Source organism: Panulirus ornatus, chromosome 4 (genome assembly GCF_036320965.1).
Source record: "Panulirus ornatus isolate Po-2019 chromosome 4, ASM3632096v1, whole genome shotgun sequence".
Taxonomy (NCBI): Eukaryota; Metazoa; Arthropoda; class Malacostraca; order Decapoda; family Palinuridae; genus Panulirus; species Panulirus ornatus.
The window spans coordinates 7,205,623-7,224,132 of NC_092227.1; the positions used below are offsets into that span (position 1 = coordinate 7,205,623).

At 38.2% G+C, this 18,510-nt stretch overlaps 2 protein-coding genes across 11 annotated transcripts in view; one reads left to right on the top strand and one right to left on the bottom strand.

The window, feature by feature from the left end:
* Positions 1-14,419, top strand: part of LOC139765572 (DDB1- and CUL4-associated factor 6-like) — a 93,758-nt gene extending 79,339 nt beyond the window's left edge. The window contains exons 15-17 of one of the 8 annotated variants that reach the window (XR_011716693.1): positions 209-8,276; positions 9,656-9,968; positions 10,341-14,419. The gene's annotated coding sequence lies outside the window, so the exon portion shown is untranslated. Of the gene's footprint in view, positions 1-208; positions 8,277-9,655 lie in introns of all 8 variants that reach the window. The other 7 variants (XR_011716699.1, XR_011716695.1, XR_011716696.1 and 4 more) reach the window with 7 other exon arrangements.
* The window catches only part of ben (bendless), a 62,054-nt gene continuing 57,836 nt past the window's right edge, over positions 14,293-18,510 (bottom strand). For all 3 annotated transcript variants that reach the window (XM_071693234.1, XM_071693241.1, XM_071693224.1), the window contains exon 6: positions 14,293-15,799. In XM_071693234.1, the coding sequence (XP_071549335.1) occupies positions 15,734-15,799 (66 nt within the window). In that variant the 3' untranslated portion in view covers positions 14,293-15,733. The remainder of the gene's footprint in view (positions 15,800-18,510) is intronic.

Below are 18,510 nucleotides of genomic sequence, written 5' to 3' on the forward strand. Positions count from 1 at the left end.
ATGTTCTCTTGTAATTCACATAGACAAACATATTTGCATGAGTGAATGAAACACTTTCTTTTCATCAAAGTACTCCAGATATTGTTTCTTTTATTCTAAAACTAACATCTGATACAACAGTGAGCAAATACATGTGTTGTCATGTCCAGATGATGTATATGTTTTCTCTTTGACATTCTGTGTCTGACATACATGATATATTTTCCAGTTGTGGCGGTGGGCTAACAGCAACGATTAGTGTGGGTCACTGGTGGAAGTAAACATCATCTTGGATTTTAAACTGAGTGGGAAATATTAAAACATGTGACCAAGGGAGCAGTCCCATAAGGATCATCAGATAACAGTGGGAGCATATTAAGGATTTCTTCAGGTACCAACGTAGTTGCCCTTTACAAGAAACTAGGCAAATCTTTGTTCTTTTCCAAGATGCACTGACCAGGCTTGATAAGCATAATACTGTTATGGGACATGTTTTGAATGGTTTACCAATTATATCTCATCCTTATACTTAAATGCAGTTTTGATATTTTTCTGGGGACAGTTCGCCTCTTTAACAATTCTCCTAATGTGAAGCTTTGGCAACATATAAAAAGTGTCAACCATAGGTCTTTGTAGCATAAATTTTCATGTGCCATATTTTCCACGAGGTAGCAATAACACCTGAGGCATTCTTTCACTGTTCCATCCTCTTTACTTTGCATATATTTGGAGTTTTCTTGTTGGAGTCATCTTTATCCATTACTTCTCTCATGACCTTGGCATCATCATCAATCATGCTGAAATAAGAATCTGGCTCCAAGGCAAATCAAGAACAGTAGGCCCAGTACTGAGCCGTGCTGCCTGCTTCCGGTAAGTCCATTTCATTTTGAGAATGCTCCTCTATCTTGTTTTCTTTGCTGTTTTCCTTTTGGGTAACCTTTTATTCAGTGAAGGAGTATACCCTATATTCCTACACATAATTCAAACTTTCTGATTGAACTTGAGCAGCATACAGATTTAAAAGTTTATTTTTTCACCCATTTTTTTTTAATCTAAGAAAAGGCTCACTTTCTCATCGAAGTCTATGAGATTTGTTATGCATGACCCTTCATTGTATCCATGTTCTCTCCCATTTAGGTATTTTTTCTTTTCAAGTTGCTGTCCCTTTAAGTTTTTGTTCCCTGGTGTTATACACAGCACATTTGTTAGTGAGAGTGGTCTTTTATTCAGCTCAATATTCTGATTACCTTGCATGATGAAAACATATTTACCTTCTTCCCCACCTATAAAACAGTGCCTCCCTTTGGTGACTTGTTGAACAGTATTTTTATCCCTGGGGATAGGGGAGAAAGAATACTTCCCACGTATTCCCTGTGTGTCGTAGAAGGCGACTAAAAGGGGAGGGAGCGGGGGGCTGGAAATCCTCCCCTCTTGTTTTTTTTTTTTTTTTACTTTCCAAGAGAAGGAACAGAGAAGGGGACCAGATGAGGATATTCCCTCAGAGGCCCAGTCCTCTGTTCTTAACGCTACCTTGCTAATGCGGGAAATGGCGAATAGTTTGAAGCATCTGTGCAAGTTCCATCAACAAAATTGGAGATACTTCATCAAGACGATGAGCTTTTTGTGGGTCAAGGTTTTGCAACAGCCTTATCATTTCTTTTCTGTGATTTTCAATACTTTCCAAGACTTCTTTCCATTTTATTCTTGCTGGTACATGGGCAGAATTGTGTTACATTGTGAAAAACTCAAATTGTTCATTCAGATTTTTTTTTTATTTTTTGTCTTTCTCACTAGTACTTCCTCCAGCATATGTGGTCAGATTAGCTGCAGTTGAACCAATGATTTGCTCCTGATAAACTTTTGGAAAATTTTGGATTTTCCTCTACCTTGTCTTCAGTATTCTTTTCAAAGTTTTTCTTCTCCCTCCTTACCTTGCACCACCTATTTTTTGTTCTCATGTATCTTTTAAATGCCAGCTGGCTACAGTGTCATGTATATCCCCTTCATAGTACATGTCTGAGTCTTTTTTTTTTTTTTTTTTGCTTTACCTTCTCTGTCCTTTTTTATACCTTTCTCTTATATTTGTATCCAATTGTACCCTTGTTATTACTCCTCCATTGCATATTTCAGTCAACCTTACAAAGCATCAGCCTACACTCCAGTAACAGGACTCCCTTTCCCTGTTTACACTTTCAGAGAACTTTTTCAGCTAGCTATATGTAGTTGACATGATTATGTTTTCTCTTTAATTCATCTCTCCCCTCTTGTGTCTTTTTCACCCACATAATCAAACTCAAGTTGTACAGCAATGCACGATGACTTTTTCCATTTGATTTATCATAAGTGACGTTCAATTTCCATGCTCTTGTCTGTAAAGACAAGGTGATGTACTCTTACAGGAAAGATTCTTGTGTATATTTATTTAGGAACTTGTCACCATAGCTATCTCCCTGAGTGTTATGTTTTTCTGGTCTGTTTCCTTGTAATTGAAATCCCCCATTAACAGTGCTCTACCATTTCCAAGGAGGGATTGTCATGCTGCAAACTTCACAGTCCTGATTATTCCTTCATTGTTGTTATTGCACAATTGTTCTAGGTTACAGCAGTTCTTTGGAGGGTAGCACCATTACATACATCTTTCCTACAGTATTTTTACCCATTTTGTGTTGTTTGAATGTGCTGTATATTAGTATTTTCTGAAATTAATGATAACCCTTATGAAGTGGCCCAATCCCCCTCCTTTATCTTCTTTGTCACTTCTTGGTATTTGTGCACTCCTCTGGGTATATTAGACCAGACTTTAACTTCAGTACAAGTTTTGTCTCCACTATTACAACAATATCAGGATTGCTTTCCCCAATTTGGTCTTTGAACTTTTGCTTTGTACCAGTTACTGCTAGTCTATCTGCATACAAAATCTTTAGCCTAAAGTATGCCCTACAAATCAAGCTCAGCCTTCCTGAGTCAGAAGTGGAAGCGTTGTTTCCTTCATCTGGCCTCATCTGATTCCTTTTATTTTTCATTTTTCTTCTGGTTTCTTTAGCTCTCTCTTTCTTTCTTCTGTTGGTTAGTCATTCTCAACAAACATAAGCACCTTTTGATTATATATCTTCATGGTAAAGGTAATCTCCATTGGCCTTTTTGATGCCTTGCCTGTAGATACCAGTTCTCCTAACTTGTATTTTTGTACTTTCATGAAGGGAGTACATTGCATCAAGTATTTTTTTGTTTCCCTTCCTTGGCTTCCTTTCCCTCTTTGTTTGGGAGATTCTTTTTACCATCCCAAAGATTTTTTGCTGACTTGAAACGATTATTTTACTTTGCACACTCCTTTAGTTGATTATTGGCCCTCTTGTCAATTATTTCATGTAATCATATCATGACTTCCTCATTCTAGTTAATCTTTGCAAAAATATGCATATTCATTGCTACACATTTTATTTATTTATTTATATTTATTTAGCTTTGTCGCTGTCTCCCGCGTTTGTGAGGTAGCGCAAGGAAACAGACGAAAGAAATGGCCCAACCCACCCCCATACACATGTATATACATACACGTCCACACACGCAAATATACATACCTATACATCTCAATGTACACATATATATACACACACAGACATATACATATATACACATGTACATAATTCATACTGTCTGCCTTTATTTATTCCCATCGTCACCTCGCCACATATGGAATAACATCCCCCTTCCCCCTCATGTGAGCGAGGTAGCGCTAGGAAAAGACAACAAAGGCCCCATTCGTTCACACTCAGTCTCTAGCTGTCATGTAATAATGCCCGAAACCACAGCTCCCTTTCCACATCCAGGCCCCACAGAACTTTCCATGGTTTACCCCAGACGCTTCACATGCCCTGATTCAATCCATTGACAGCACGTCGACCCCGGTATACCGCATCGATCCAATTCACTCTATTCCTTGCCCGCCTTTCACCCTCCTGCATGTTCAGGCCCCGATCACTCAAAATCTTTTTCACTCCATCTTTCCACCTCCAATTTGGTCTCCCACTTCTCCTCGTTCCCTCCACCTCTGACACATATATCCTCTTGGTCAATCTTTCCTCACTCATTCTCTCCATATGCTCAAACCATTTCAAAACACCCTCTTCTGCTCTCTCAACCACGCTCTTTTTATTTCCACACGTCTCTCTTACCCTTACATTACTTACTCGATCAAACCACCTCACACCACATATTGTCCTCAAACATCTCATTTCAAGCACATCCACCCTCCTGTGCACAACTCTATCCATAGCCCACGCCTCGCAACCATACAACATTGTTGGAACCACTATTCCTTCAAACATACCCATTTTTGCTTTCCGAGATAATGTTCTCGACTTCCACACATTCTTCAAGGCTCCCAGGATTTTCACCCCCTCCCCCACCCTATGATTCACTTCTGCTTCCATGGTTCCATCCACTGCCAGATCCACTCCCAGATATCTAAAACACTTTACTTCCTCCAGTTTTTCTCCATTCAAACTTACCTCCCAGTTGACATGACCCTCAACCCTACTGTACCTAATAACCTTGCTACACATTTATCCTGAGTAATTTAAGTTCTCTAAAGTCTTTCATCCAGTACTCCACATCCTTGCATGATTTTCCTGTTTTTGAGTACACTGCTGCAATATGGCTTCATTCATTATTCAGTTTTGCTTACCTGGTTTAGAATACCTGGACATCTGTTCCATTTCAGTCACCTCTGCTTTATGTTTTTTTCCTCAGCCTCGGAATCATCTCCCAGTTCTTGTCTTTTCTTCCTTTTATTGTTCATTGTTTGTTACATACCGGCAAGATTCATCATCTTGTCTCCCTGGAAAAGGCATAGTTTATGTATACCCATTTTAAAAGCATACCCCAGTGTCTTTATTTTGCAGTCTTCCTCCATTACAGGGTTTTCAGTTTGTCCTCTTCATGTAATGTTTTCTGGCACTTTTCTTGACCCATAGCAGCGCACTCAGATTTTTTCACCTTATTCTCAAGTATTTTCTAAGTGTAAACTCACTAAAGCCATAATGAAGGAGCTGACCATCTTGTTTATTTTCCCTTTTGCATATAAATTCTCACTCAGTCCTTAAGATTCCTTTGTCTATATCTTCATTAGATATTGTTAGTGCAATATCTTTCCCAAAATCCCTTTTTCATGATTCTGAAATATCTCCTAGGTTTTTTCTTTCATCATTTGGAGAGAGAGGCTTTTTTCTTGTTAGCCATGAAGCCTAACCTAACATGTATGACAATTTTGTCTTGCTCAGGCTTACCATTACCCACCTGATTAGGTTTAACTAGAGTTAACCACCTTATAGCACTCATGAATGTAGTTTTAGGTGTTGTAGCTTATGATGCACAACATATACATGCCTAACAGGCTTATAAGTTGAGCCTTGTTCCATTAAGTAGAGGTGCATTGTTATTTGTATTTCGTGTATGGTATAAATGTCAAACTTTTATGACTGTCAGTTGCTGATATCATAATTGGTCAACCATCATTTTCAGTATCACAAAAGAATGTTTCACTTAAAAAATTATGCATCAAAACAAGGAAAAATTAGAAACTCATACTGACCCTGGTACAAACTGTCTTGAGTAGTTTCACTGACGACCAGAACCATTCACGTCTGAGAGTGAGTAACATTGGTATCATGTATGACTGTATATTCTGCTTTTTTATGAATTATAATGTAATTCCAAATGAAGACTGTTGCTACTCTAATCTTTAGTTACATTTTTTGTATTATTATTTTAAATGGGCTACTTTTCTGATATGGATCAAGCATATGGAGATGATGAACTAAGAAAGACAAAGAGGATCTTTAAGTTATGATTGGAGGGAGCAAGAAAGGGAAACCAAGGAGATGTAAGGATTGAATGACAAGAGGCCTTGGGATATCAGGGCCTGAACATTTTAGAAGTGGAGATTTATGCATTGATTACAAGGAATTAGATCATTGTGATATAATGGGGTGATATGCTGCAAGTGATCTGAACTAGAGCACGTGAAATGGTCAAGATGAACCATGGGGTAGTCCAAGGGGCTTGGTTATGGATGGCAGGCTATGGTTTTGTACGTTATGCATGACAGTTAGAGTGGATGTGTGCACCTGAGGCTTCTGTTCATTTGTTCCTGATGCTACCTCATATAGTTGGAGAGGCAGTTATGCACAACAAAATTACTTGCTTTCTTTATATTTGAAAGCACATGTTAGTAGCAATTTATATTATGATATCACTTTTCTTTATGAATTCTCATACTTTGAAATGATGATGGAGTTTTATGTAACAATATTTATGTATTTGGTATTCAGTAATGATATTATGGTTACAATTTAGTATTTCATAATATATAATGAATAGATGCAATGTATCCAAGTAGTAGGTAAAATCTGCAAGATCAGAATGTTTTATATATAGAGTTAATTCTGAAATACATATGTGGTCCTTAAGTTTTTGAATTTCTAGAACACTCTTAGGTAACTTAGGTAATTGGAAATAGGTTTAAGTGTATGCTTATAATAGAATATTGAATTGTTGACAAAATATGCTGGTGTAGTTGTTGACAGTGATTAAAGAGCAAAGTACAGAATAGCAATATGATTAAAGTTATCATTTTGATTCATGCTAAATATCCCTGTTGAGGATTATTTTCATTTCAAAACCATCTCAGTAAGATGTGAATATTAACATTTCTATTATTAATGTATTCTAATATGGCAATTCATTTACCTTAGGTTTGTTAAGGTGTGATGGTGTGGGTCTTTCTTCTAGTGTAGTCAGTTGTTTGATTATGTAGTTGGTTTCATATATCCTTCTAATAATTGATATCAAGAGGATGACTGATGAACTTAGTAGGTATCCTTAATCATCCAACCTAAACTGTGTTCAACATGATATGGTTGGAGTAATTATTAGAATTATTTGAATGAACTCTAGGTTACAGAATTGTCTTATATAGGTAGAATTATAATTCCCAACCTATTCATCCTTACTTTACTCTTAAGCTGTGGTAATGGGAACACCTTGCTACCACTTCATGAACAGTAGTATGAAAAACTCTTGAAATTAAGAATATGCAAGCAGAATTATGAAAATTGAAAAAAACAGCTCTATATCTTAACAAAAGCTACACTCGGCATGCAACCTAAAAAGTGGTAGGGAAACAACTTTTAAAGACAAAATTTATTCTTACAAGGTTAAAAGTATTTACTTGCTTGTAATTGATTATACCAGAACTTTCTCTTTAAGACAGAGTCCTGGTGTTATTCAGGCCCTCTTTCCAAAGGTTCCTGCAGTCCACAGCTGTGCTACCTAATGATACTGCCTTGCCATAGTTGTCTTTTTACTGGCAGTATAACCTCAATCAGTCAGAGTCCTATAACACCAAATTAAAGATGTGCATGCAGAAGTATGAGAAATTAAAAAATAAATCCTTTATTTACCTTTGTTTGCCATGGTGACACTGAAGCTCACTTTATCTATCTACAGGTGCTCCCCGACTTATGATGGTTTAACTTACAATTTTCCGACTTTATGATGGAAAATGCACTTCAAATTTTGATCTTTTCCAGTGCTAGTGATATGCAGTACTATACAATCTCATGATGCTGCGCAGCGGCAGCGAGCCATAGCTTCCAGTCAGCCATGTGATCATGAGTGTAAACAACCATTACTCTACAGTGTACTGTGCTGCTGTTTTTTTATTTTGTGTTTTGCATCCCACCCCATCATATTCACAAGATGCCCTTCTGTGTCTCGTGCGTCTGATGAGAAGAGGAAAGCAATTACTCGCGAGATGATATTAAAGATAATTGCCCAGCATGAAGGCGACAAGCCAGTAATGGCCATCGCACATAAGTTAGTACTTTTACAGTCAACAGTGTCGACCACCTTAAAGGATAAAAAGCAAATCAGTGATGCAGTGAAATCTTCAGTATCAGTTAAATCCACTGTCATCACAAAGAAAAGAGCTGGGCTGATTGATGATATGGAAAAATTACTTGTCACATGGATGGAAGACCAGATACAGAAGCACAAACCTCTTAGCCTATTGATGATCCAGGCTTAGGCAAGAAGTCTTTACGATATGCTAAAATGGTTTGCCAATGATCCCACATACAGGCAAATGTTTACAGCAAGGCATGGGTGGTTCCAGTGTTTCAAAAGGCAGCATAATTTTCATAATGTAAACGTTAGCAGTGAGGCAGCAAGTGCCGATATTGAAGGTGCTGAAGCTTTTAAGGAAGAACTGCATATGATAATTGTGGATGATAAGTGTAAGTGTTCTGAGAAGGTTTAAGGTAGGTTAGGCTAAGTTATAATATTTGGTAGGTTAGATGTACAGTATTGAATGTATTTTCAACTCACAATATTTTCAACTTACGATGGGTTTATCACAACATAACTTCATTGTAAGTCAGGGAGCACCTGTAACTATATCTCTGACACCTGTTCCCTCTGGGAACTCCTATCAAGGGGTGGCCACAGCAAAAGAGTCTCCACTTATCTCTCTCCTTACATGCCTCCTTTACATACACCATTCCACGCATTCTTGCTTTGTTTCTTTCACTCAATTATTATTCCACCCTTTTGCCCATGTCACAGGTGGTCTTCCATTCACACCAACCCCTTTAAGTGTACTATCATACTCTCGCTTTGTAAACTCTCACTCTTGCATTCTTTCCACATGCCCACACCCTCTCAAAGTTTTACGTTTCACCCAATCTACCATTCCACAATTCACTCCTTTTGCATTCCTTGCCATACCACGTCTCTCACACATCCTTCATTTCTAACTTCATTCCAACGAGGCATGCCACCTGCTATTCTTAATTAGCTCATTTCCACAGCCTGGATTCTTGACCTCTGTGTCTCATTCCATGTCCATGTTCCAGCTGCATAGATCAGGGTTAGGAGGACTATGCTGTCCCTTGATCCTCTTTTCACTTCCATACCCTTAATTATTCTATAAAAGGACCCACTGATTCTTTTACTCTGTACTGCTCTCTCCCATAAAACCTCACATCTTCCAGATACTTAAATTCCCTCACTTCTTCCCCCCACCCCCATCCACAGAACACTTTCTTCTTTCACTCTATACGGCTTTACAAAATCTAAACTTTCACTCCATTTCCTTTCAAACACCATTACTTTACTTTTACTTGCATTTACCTTCAGTCTCCTCTACTTACACCCATCATAAAACAATTAAATTTCTGCAATCCCTCTTCACTCTCTGCAAAGAACACAGTATCATGAAGCTAGTAACATTAAAAGAGCCATAGGCAGAATAAGGAGCTGAGGGGGCCATAAACCCCCCGAGGAAGTGTTCAAGGTCTCTATAAACAAATGCTAAGTCCCCACTACTTTTTAATCTTGCATGATATGTCATTATTTCTGGCTTTAATTTTGTGGCATGTTGCCGTCTGTCATTCATCATCATTGTCTACTGATGACATTGTTTTGATTGGTTGGCTAATACTAACCCTCCCCCACATATAGTATGAGTTACACCAGCATGGGAGTAGATAATTACTTTATTGATATATTGTGACACTCATTCTGGGGCCTTCGTATTGAGGAACAAATTATTCTAATCTTATAATGTAAGTTGGAATGTCATTATGATGTCATGGTAATTATCCTTTCATACCAGCCTTGGGTCATTGTGTGGGGCCTACCCCAGTCGACCGCCTCCCCTACAGAAAGTTTAAATCCAACCCTGGCAAGAACTGCTTAGGAAGTCATCAAAGTTAAATCGACCCTTGACAAGGACTGTTTATGAAGTCATCAAAGCCTTGTGCACACCCAGGTACAAAAACTTCAACCCCTTCAGCATGCACCTTGCCTGATGCTCCCAAGACTGAGTTTTGACAATCCTCCAAGCGTATCCAAACCAGCTCATGCAATGGATGAAATGCTAGACATGCCTTCTGCCCCTCTTAGGGCATCATCCTTATTGCAGCAAGGTGATACACGTATTTACTCCCCTTCAACTTCAGCTGACCCTGATATCACTACTAGTTTACATGTACATTTGGGATCAGATACAATTTTTGATGAGTACTGTAAATTATTAGTGTTGTAATGGTGTTTAAAATTTTCACATTGGGAAAAGAAAACTTTACATATTTAGCAATAATTTATTTGACCTGCTATGTATATAAAAATCCACTATTCTCTGCAGAATACTTTGCAATATCTGTGATAGTATGATTGATAATGATTAGCTGTCTAGTGACAATTTTATGTTTGTCTTATTGTGCATATATAACATAGAACCATTTATTTATTGACATATCTTTATATCTGTATGCAATACATGTTTGCTATACTTGCAGCTGAATGGGACCATGTACAACTGTCCATAAGTTTTCTAAACAACTTAATGGTGACAAGAATAGACTTCCATTCTTTAGCTTCAGTATCATCATTATTACCAACACCATCCTCTCCAGCCTTAACTCAAGTGGCTTCAACTGCAGTAACCTATCAGTGGATGAACTACCTCATTGCCAGTTTATCCTGTTATTCTAAAACTGAACTCAGAATGCTCAACATGTCACATGAATACTAGTAGAATTTCATTTTTTTTTTTATCCATGTTGCCAAATTCTTTACCTCAATCGAGAAACATTTACCCCTAGGATTTAGTTTTTTGAAGGAATTGATTTGGAAGCGCAGGAATTAAATTTCCAAGAGCAGTAAACTGCTTTTGGAAATGTTTGGCATGTTACAGATTTTTATCATATCATCATTTATGTTGTCTTAGAACAGGAATGTTTTCTTATTGGTAAACTAAAGGTTTTGCTTCATTAGGAAATATTTACACTCAAAATTTAATGTATTTGGAGTAATTATATAGTGTGTAAGATTTGTTGCAATATTTTCACATAACTAATGAACTGTTACTGTTCATTATATTAGTGGAATGTTTTATTTTTTATTGTCATAATCTTTGTATTCTCATGGTTGAGAAACTTTTTTTTGAGAAATATGTTTTACAGACAGTTAGATACATGGGTAACAAAACTTTTATTAGGCATATTTGACTTGATAATGCTTCAAAGAGATTAGTGTTTTATCGTTGTATTCCATGAAATGAGCCATTCTTTGATATTGCTGTTTAAGATCCAGGGCTGTGGTGTTTGTAACATTGATACGGGTAAGCCTTTTATTTAAATTATAGGTATAGTTGGGAGGGGTGTAGGGCTGTTGCATAGAACATGGTGGTTTGTTTGGAAGGGGCGTAGTGGTTGCATAAAAATGAGTGCCAAGCATGTTTAGGTAGTAGCACTGTACTGGGAGAATCTTTGTTCCATCAAGAAGGCTTTGAGTATTTGTGAGTACTGTTATGTGTGGTTTGTAGCTTTTTTTACATTTGCTTTTAAGAGAGTGAAAGACCAGACATAATAAGGCATACTTTAAAGTGAAGTGGATGAATTGTTTGAGTTGGATGTTGAGTGATTCTTTTTCTTTGTCCAAATCTGGTGTCAGTTAGTGTCCTGAGGGTATTTAGTTTGCGGGTTGCTTTTGTGTTGATGTTATTAGTGTGGGGAGTGAACATTGTGTGTCGAATGTTATGCCAAAAATGGTTAACGTTTTGCTCGATGGGAGAGACAGACCATTCAAGGTGATGAGTGCTGTGAGGTGGATTTGTGTGTGTCAGATGTTCAAACTGATTGAAATCTGTGGAGATGCGGACATTCTTTTCTGGTGAGCTACTGTTTCAGTTGTGTAATGCCGTGCTGCATGTTTAATGTTGCTACTGGGTTTCAGGGTATGATTATGAGGTTGTTTGCACATGAAAGGGCCTTCATATTAAGGTTTGCCTGTGGTAATAGTTGTTGTATGAGGCAAGACTGAAAAGAGTTGGAGAAAAGCTCTTGAATGATAGGACAAAAATTATGTTTTAGAATTAATCAAAATATCCACTGAATATCGAGAGATGCCACAGTCAGTAGGTTAATATCAAGAACAATGCCACACAACCAACAAAAAGTTTACCAATTCAAGCAGCCAAAACAAGAGCAGGAAAATTATAAGGTATTAAGAATATATGATGCGGAAGGCAAGTTGTTAGAAGCAGTGAAAAGTTTTTATTGAGGACGTAAGGCATGTGTATGTGTAGGAAGAGAGGAAAGTGATTGGTTCTCAGTGAATGTAGGTTTGCGGCAGGGGTGTGTGATGTCTCCATGGCTGTTTAATTTGTTTATGGATGGGCTTGTTAGGGAGGTGAATGCAAGAGTTTTGGAAAGAGGGGCAAGTATGCAGTCTGTTGTGGATGAGAGAGCTTGGGAAGTGAGTCAGTTGTTGTTCGCTGATGATACAGCGCTGGTGGCTGATTCGTGTGAGGAACTGCAGAAGCTGGTGACTGAGTTTGGTAAGGTGTGTGAAAGAAGAAAGTTGAGAGTAAATGTGAATAAGAGCAAGGTTATTAGGCACAGTAGGGTTGAGGGTCAAGTCAATTGGGAGGTAAGTTTGAATGGAGAAAAACTGGAGGAAGTGAAGTGTTTTAGATATCTGGGAGTGGATTTGGCAGCGGATGGAACCATGGAAGCGGAAGTGAATCATAGGGTCGGGGAGGGGGCAAAAATTCTGGGAGCCTTGAAAAATGTGTGGAAGTCGAGAACATTATCTCGGAAAGCAAAAATGGGTATGTTTGAAGGAATAGTGGTTCCAACAATGTTGTATGGTTGTGAGGCATGGGCTATGGATAGAGTTGTGCGCAGGAGGGTGGATGTGCTGGAAATGAGATGTTTGAGGACAATATGTGGTGTGAGGTGGTTTGATCGAGTAAGTAATGTAAGGGTAAGAGAGATGTGTGGTTGAGAGAACAGAAGAGGGTGTTTTGAAATGGTTTGGTCACATAGGGAGAATGAGCGAGGAAAGATTGACCAAGGGGATATAAGTGTCAGAGGTGGAGGGAATGAGAAGTGGGAGACCAAATTGGAGGTGGAAAGATGGAGTGAAAAAGATTTTGAGTGATCAGGGCCTGAACATGCAGGAGGGTGAAAGGCGTGCAAGGAATAGAGTGAATTGGAACGATGTGGTATACCGGGGTCGATGTGCTGTCAATGGATTGAACCAGGGCATGTGAAACATCTGGGGTAAACCATGGAAAGTTCTGTGGGGCCTGGAAGTGGAGGGGGAGCTGTGGTTTCGGTGCATTATTACATGACAGCTAGAGACTGAGTTTGAACGAATGGGGCCTTTGTTGTCTTTTCCTAGCGCTATCTCGCACACATGAGGGGGGAGGGGGTTGTTATTCCATGTGTGGCAGGGTGGCGATGGGAATGAATAAAGGCAGAGAGTATGCATTATGTACATGTGTATATATGTATATGTCTGTGTGTGTATATATATATATATATATATATGTATACGTTGAGATGTAGAGGTATATATTTTTGCGTGTGAGGACGTGTATGTATATACATGTGTAAGTGGGTGGGTTGGGCCATTTCTTTTGTCTGTTTCCTTGCGCTACCTCGCTAACGCGGGAGACAGTGACAAAGGAAATAAAAAATTATAAAATTTTGATTATACGAATGGGTAAAGTAATAAACAACTTGAGAGGATGTATATGTTACATCACTATTAGAAATGACTAAAATGATCAAGCTTAGGTTATATGGCCATATGCAAAAGAATAGAAGACAGAGCTAATAAAGTCCAGTGAAGGACACCAAAGGCAGTACCAAACTTAGGAGATCTGAGTTACAAGGAAAGATTAGAGCAGTATTTCTGTCAGATTTGCTTGATCCTATCCTGTGTCTATGTTCACCACAACCCTGTTATCTTACAGGTATAAACAGAAAGAGGAATGAGGATTCATTTATGCCCACAAATAGGATGTATCTAGGGTCTGGTAACTGGGCCATTCTTATTTCCTTTCCACACGTTTATTAAGGGTCTAGTCTTACTCTAGAGAATATATGTTAGTGATAAAAAGCCTAGAATCCCCCTTGGTGGTCACAACTCACCTTTTGAGAAACAGTAAGAGGCCTGAGGGAATCAAAAGCTTGCTTGAAAGATGGGAATTTTGTCCTGGGGAAAGTTGAAGAAAACAAAGAGTATATGGACAGGAGTGACTAAAGATTGGTTAGGAGGCCAGCAACTGAATAACTTGTACTGTAATTCACAACTTAAATATTCATCATGCAAAACTCCTTTAAGGGGGAGCTTACTAAGTGATAGTTGTATGGATAACATAATCATGGATTTAATGAAACAGATATTTTTTCAATATTTACTCTAAAGCAGCATACAAAATTTTACTCAGATTGAATCTTTATTGCCAATTTTCTTTTTTTTTTCTTTTTTTTTTCAAGCATTAATACAGGCATATTGGTAATGGGGGTGACAAAACAAAGTAATGCAAGATTACTCTTTCATCATAAGGCCTATTAATAATACACACTATGTGGAATGAGTCATTTACATAGGACATTGATTACATGGTACTAAAGCAGTATTTCTGTAGATACCACAATATCCTGTATGCCCCAAAAACATTACTCACACAAAAGAGATTAAAGGAAATCTATATAATTTTCAAAAATTGCATGACAATGTTTATTTTTCATATGTTAATCTCTAATACTAAAACATAATTCATGATACAAACATTATGCTTATGTATCTCACTTATGTGAATGAAATTGTCACTACATTTCAGTATTCCTTTACCATTTCAACATCCATATGTAATTTGAGAAGGCCCTCTATTGAGAAAAATGGTACAAATACATGAATTTTTTTATATAATTTTGTTACAGATAATATCCACATGAGTACCCATCCATCCTTGTGGGATCTAGTCAATCAGAATATAAGGTTGACAGAAAAAAAAACATTTCTGGGACACACAGCACTAGTTTCTATATGAGGTGTAGTCTGATTCTCTCACAGACCAAACAGATGATATATCAGAATGAAGTTTCTGGATGAAAAAACATTCATGTTACCCACAAAAATACAGCTATAAATGTTGCTGTGATGCTGAGAATGTTCTCTGGCCCTGTGCTGCAGTTGCTCAACTTCTCCTTTTCCACTAAGCGTAAAAATGAAAGTCCTAACATTTAAAAAGCTTTGCAGTAGAGATAAAACAGACAAAAAGGCACTGTAGATACAGGGCCAAAAAACACGATACCTCCTTCAAGATGTGACCCCAAAAATCACCTGAAACTAAGAGGACGGGGACAAATGAAATACTTACAAATGATTACCTTGAAAAATCACGCAAAACTCATATTTACTGGAATTCTTTAAGATGATTTGAAGAGGCAGACAATTCCGCTTGATAATCTTCAGCTTCAGGACATCCAAAATAACAAGAGACTAGAACAAATGTACAAGAAAAATCAATTTGTCGTGGCCCAAAACTAAGAAATATTTCTTCAAGGGATAATATATATCAGTTACCAGCAAGCCAACACATGCTCCACAGATATATCCTGTTAAGACCACAAAGGTCACTCGGTACTCCATGTGTCTGCTGGCATAAGCTTGGAGTAGAAGACAGCCAAGGGCAATAATTATCAACACTGGCTGTAAAAAGAAGCTGACCCTTGTTGGTAATGGTTGGCTATCCCAGTGTTCTGGTGGCTAAAGCTGGTGTCGGAACATTTGTCATGACTAAGGACTCTGCACTCTTTCATCAACATAATGTGATGCTGATCCTGAGAAGTGACATCCTTTCAATAAAAAAATTAATATATAAAGGCAAGCACTAGTTGCCCATAGCGTAAGTTTGTGTCCACTCTCGTGCAATACGAATAGCTTCAGATTCATTCACCTGTGAAACAAAAAAAGCATACAGTTAACAGTCCAATTCAAATGTTTCATTAGTTCAAGTAATTAAGAAACATGAGGTTGAATGACTTCAGTCCAGTATTACTAAACACAATAACAAAAGAAAATATAACAAAATGGCTTGAGTAAATCTATCTAAATCACTGATGCCCATTCCATCTGGGAAATCCCATCATGAGGGAGTGGGGGGGATGGCAAAAGTTTTCACATATACCTGTCCTTACATGCTTCTCTCACTTGCACCATTCTATGCATTCTTCCACCATTTCTCTCCCTCCAGTACTATTCCACTATTTCCACATGTCACGGTTGGTCTTCCTGTCACACCAACCACTTTTTAAACATACTATCTACACTCTATTTGTAAACTCTGTCTTGCATTCCTTCCACATGCCCCAAAGTAGTACATAACACTCACTTTACCACTCCATAATTTATTCCCTGCCATAGCAAATTTCTCGCACACTCCTCATTGTTTCATTTCATCTAGTCATACCAAATGATCCTTTCAATTAATTCATTTGCACAACCTGAACACTGTGACACCCCATGTCCATGTTTTAGTTGCACAGGTAAGGTTTGGAAGACTATGCTGTCCCTTAAACATTTCACTTACCTTTACTTTTTATCATTCTGCTGAATGACCCAATGACTCGTCTACCCTTTCATATCACCAAACTTACCCAATATAGCTCCCAAATACTTAAATTGTCACCTCTTCCAGTCTTCTCCCCCATATCCCTTAACACAATTAATTACGCTTTCTTCTCACTCTTCAGGCCTTTGCAAAATTTCCATACTTTCCTTTCAACACCATTACTTACCTTTTACTTACTTTACATTCAATTGCCTATGCTTATATACATCATAAAACTCTTACAACCTTCTACAGCTCCTCTTCACTCTTGGCAAACAACACAGTATCATCTGCAAAGTGGCTTGTCACTAACCACTTTACCTCACCATCACACTCCATCTCTGCACCTGCTTTCCCTAGTTTGCTTTCATCTCTCTTACTTCATCCATATATATATTTTTTCTTTTTTTTTGCACATGTATGCCATTTCCCACATGAGCAAGGAAGCATTAACAAATGAGAGAGCCTTACATAGAAAATCCTTACTAGGCTTCTTGATCTGTTCCTACTCTTGGAAAGTAATACAGGAAGGGAGGATTTCCAGCCATCCACTCCCGCCCTTCTTAATCGCCTTCTTCAACACAAAGGGAATATTTGGGCAGAATTTTTTCTCCCTTACCCCCAGAAAAAGCCACAATGACGTTATACAGCCCTGCCTAACACCCAAATGTATACCGAAACTTTTGCTCGGCTCTCCATTCACTTTTACACATGCATTTCAACTATAGAAGGTTTTCACACCATCCCACATTTGTCTCCCTACCCCAACTATCCTTTACACATCCCATAAAACATTCCATTCAACTTTCATATGCTTTCTCCAGATCCATTGAAGCTACATACAACAACTTTCTCTAGATATTTATTGTCATTCTCACCACAAAAATCTGATCCACACATCCCCTAGCATTCAATCAACCCCTCCTTATCCTCACTTATTCTGCAGTCACTTCCATCACTCAATCAACACTTTTGCATGCACTTTTCCTGATATACTTAACAGACTTATTACCTTTAACTGTTACACACATCCTTAGCAACCTTACCTTTCAATAAATTAATAATAATAGTTTTCACCCAATCCTCAGGCACAACCTTTTGCTTTCATGCTAAATTACATCTAATGCATCCACTCTAGGTGCAAGAGGTGAAAAAAAGGGCAAATGAGAGTTGGGGTGAGAGAGTATCATTAAATTTTAGGGAGAATAAAAAGATGTTCTGGAAGGAGGTAAATAAAGTGCGTAAGACAAGGGAGCAAATGGGTACTTCAGTGAAGGGCGCAAATGGGGAGGTGATAACAAGTAGTGGTGATGTGAGAAGGAGATGGAGTGAGTATTTTGAAGGTTTGTTGAATGTGTTTGATGATAGAGTGGCAGATATAGGGAGTTTTGGTCGAGGTGGTGTGCAAAGTGAGAGGGTTAGGGAAAATGATTTGGTAAACAGAGAAGAGGTAGTAAAAGCTTTGCGGAAGATGAAAGCCGTCAAGGCAGCAGGTTTGGATGGTATTGCAGTGGAATTTATTAAAAAAGGGGGTGACTGTATTGTTGACTGGTTGGTAAGGTTATTTAATGTATGTATGACTCATGGTGAGGTGCCTGAGGATTGGCGGAATGCGTGCATAGTGCCATTGTACAAAGGCAAAGGGGATAAGAGTGAGTGCTCAAATTACAGAGGTATAAGTTTGTTGAGTATTCCTGGTAAATTATATGGGAGGGTATTGATTGAGAGGGTGAAGGCATGTACAGAGCATCAGATTGGGGAAGAGCAGTGTGGTTTCAGAAGTGGTAGAGGATGTGTGGATCAGGTGTTTGCTTTGAAGAATGTATGTGAGAAATACTTAGAAAAGCAAATGGATTTGTATGTAGCATTTATGGATCTGGAGAAGGCATATGATAGAGTTGATAGAGATGCTCTGTGGAAGGTATTAAGAATATATGGTGTGGGAGGCAAGTTGTTAGAAGCAGTGAAAAGTTTTTATCGAGGATGTAAGGCATGTGTACGTGTAGGAAGAGAGGAAAGTGATTGGTTCTCAGTGAATGTAGGTTTGCGGCAGGGGT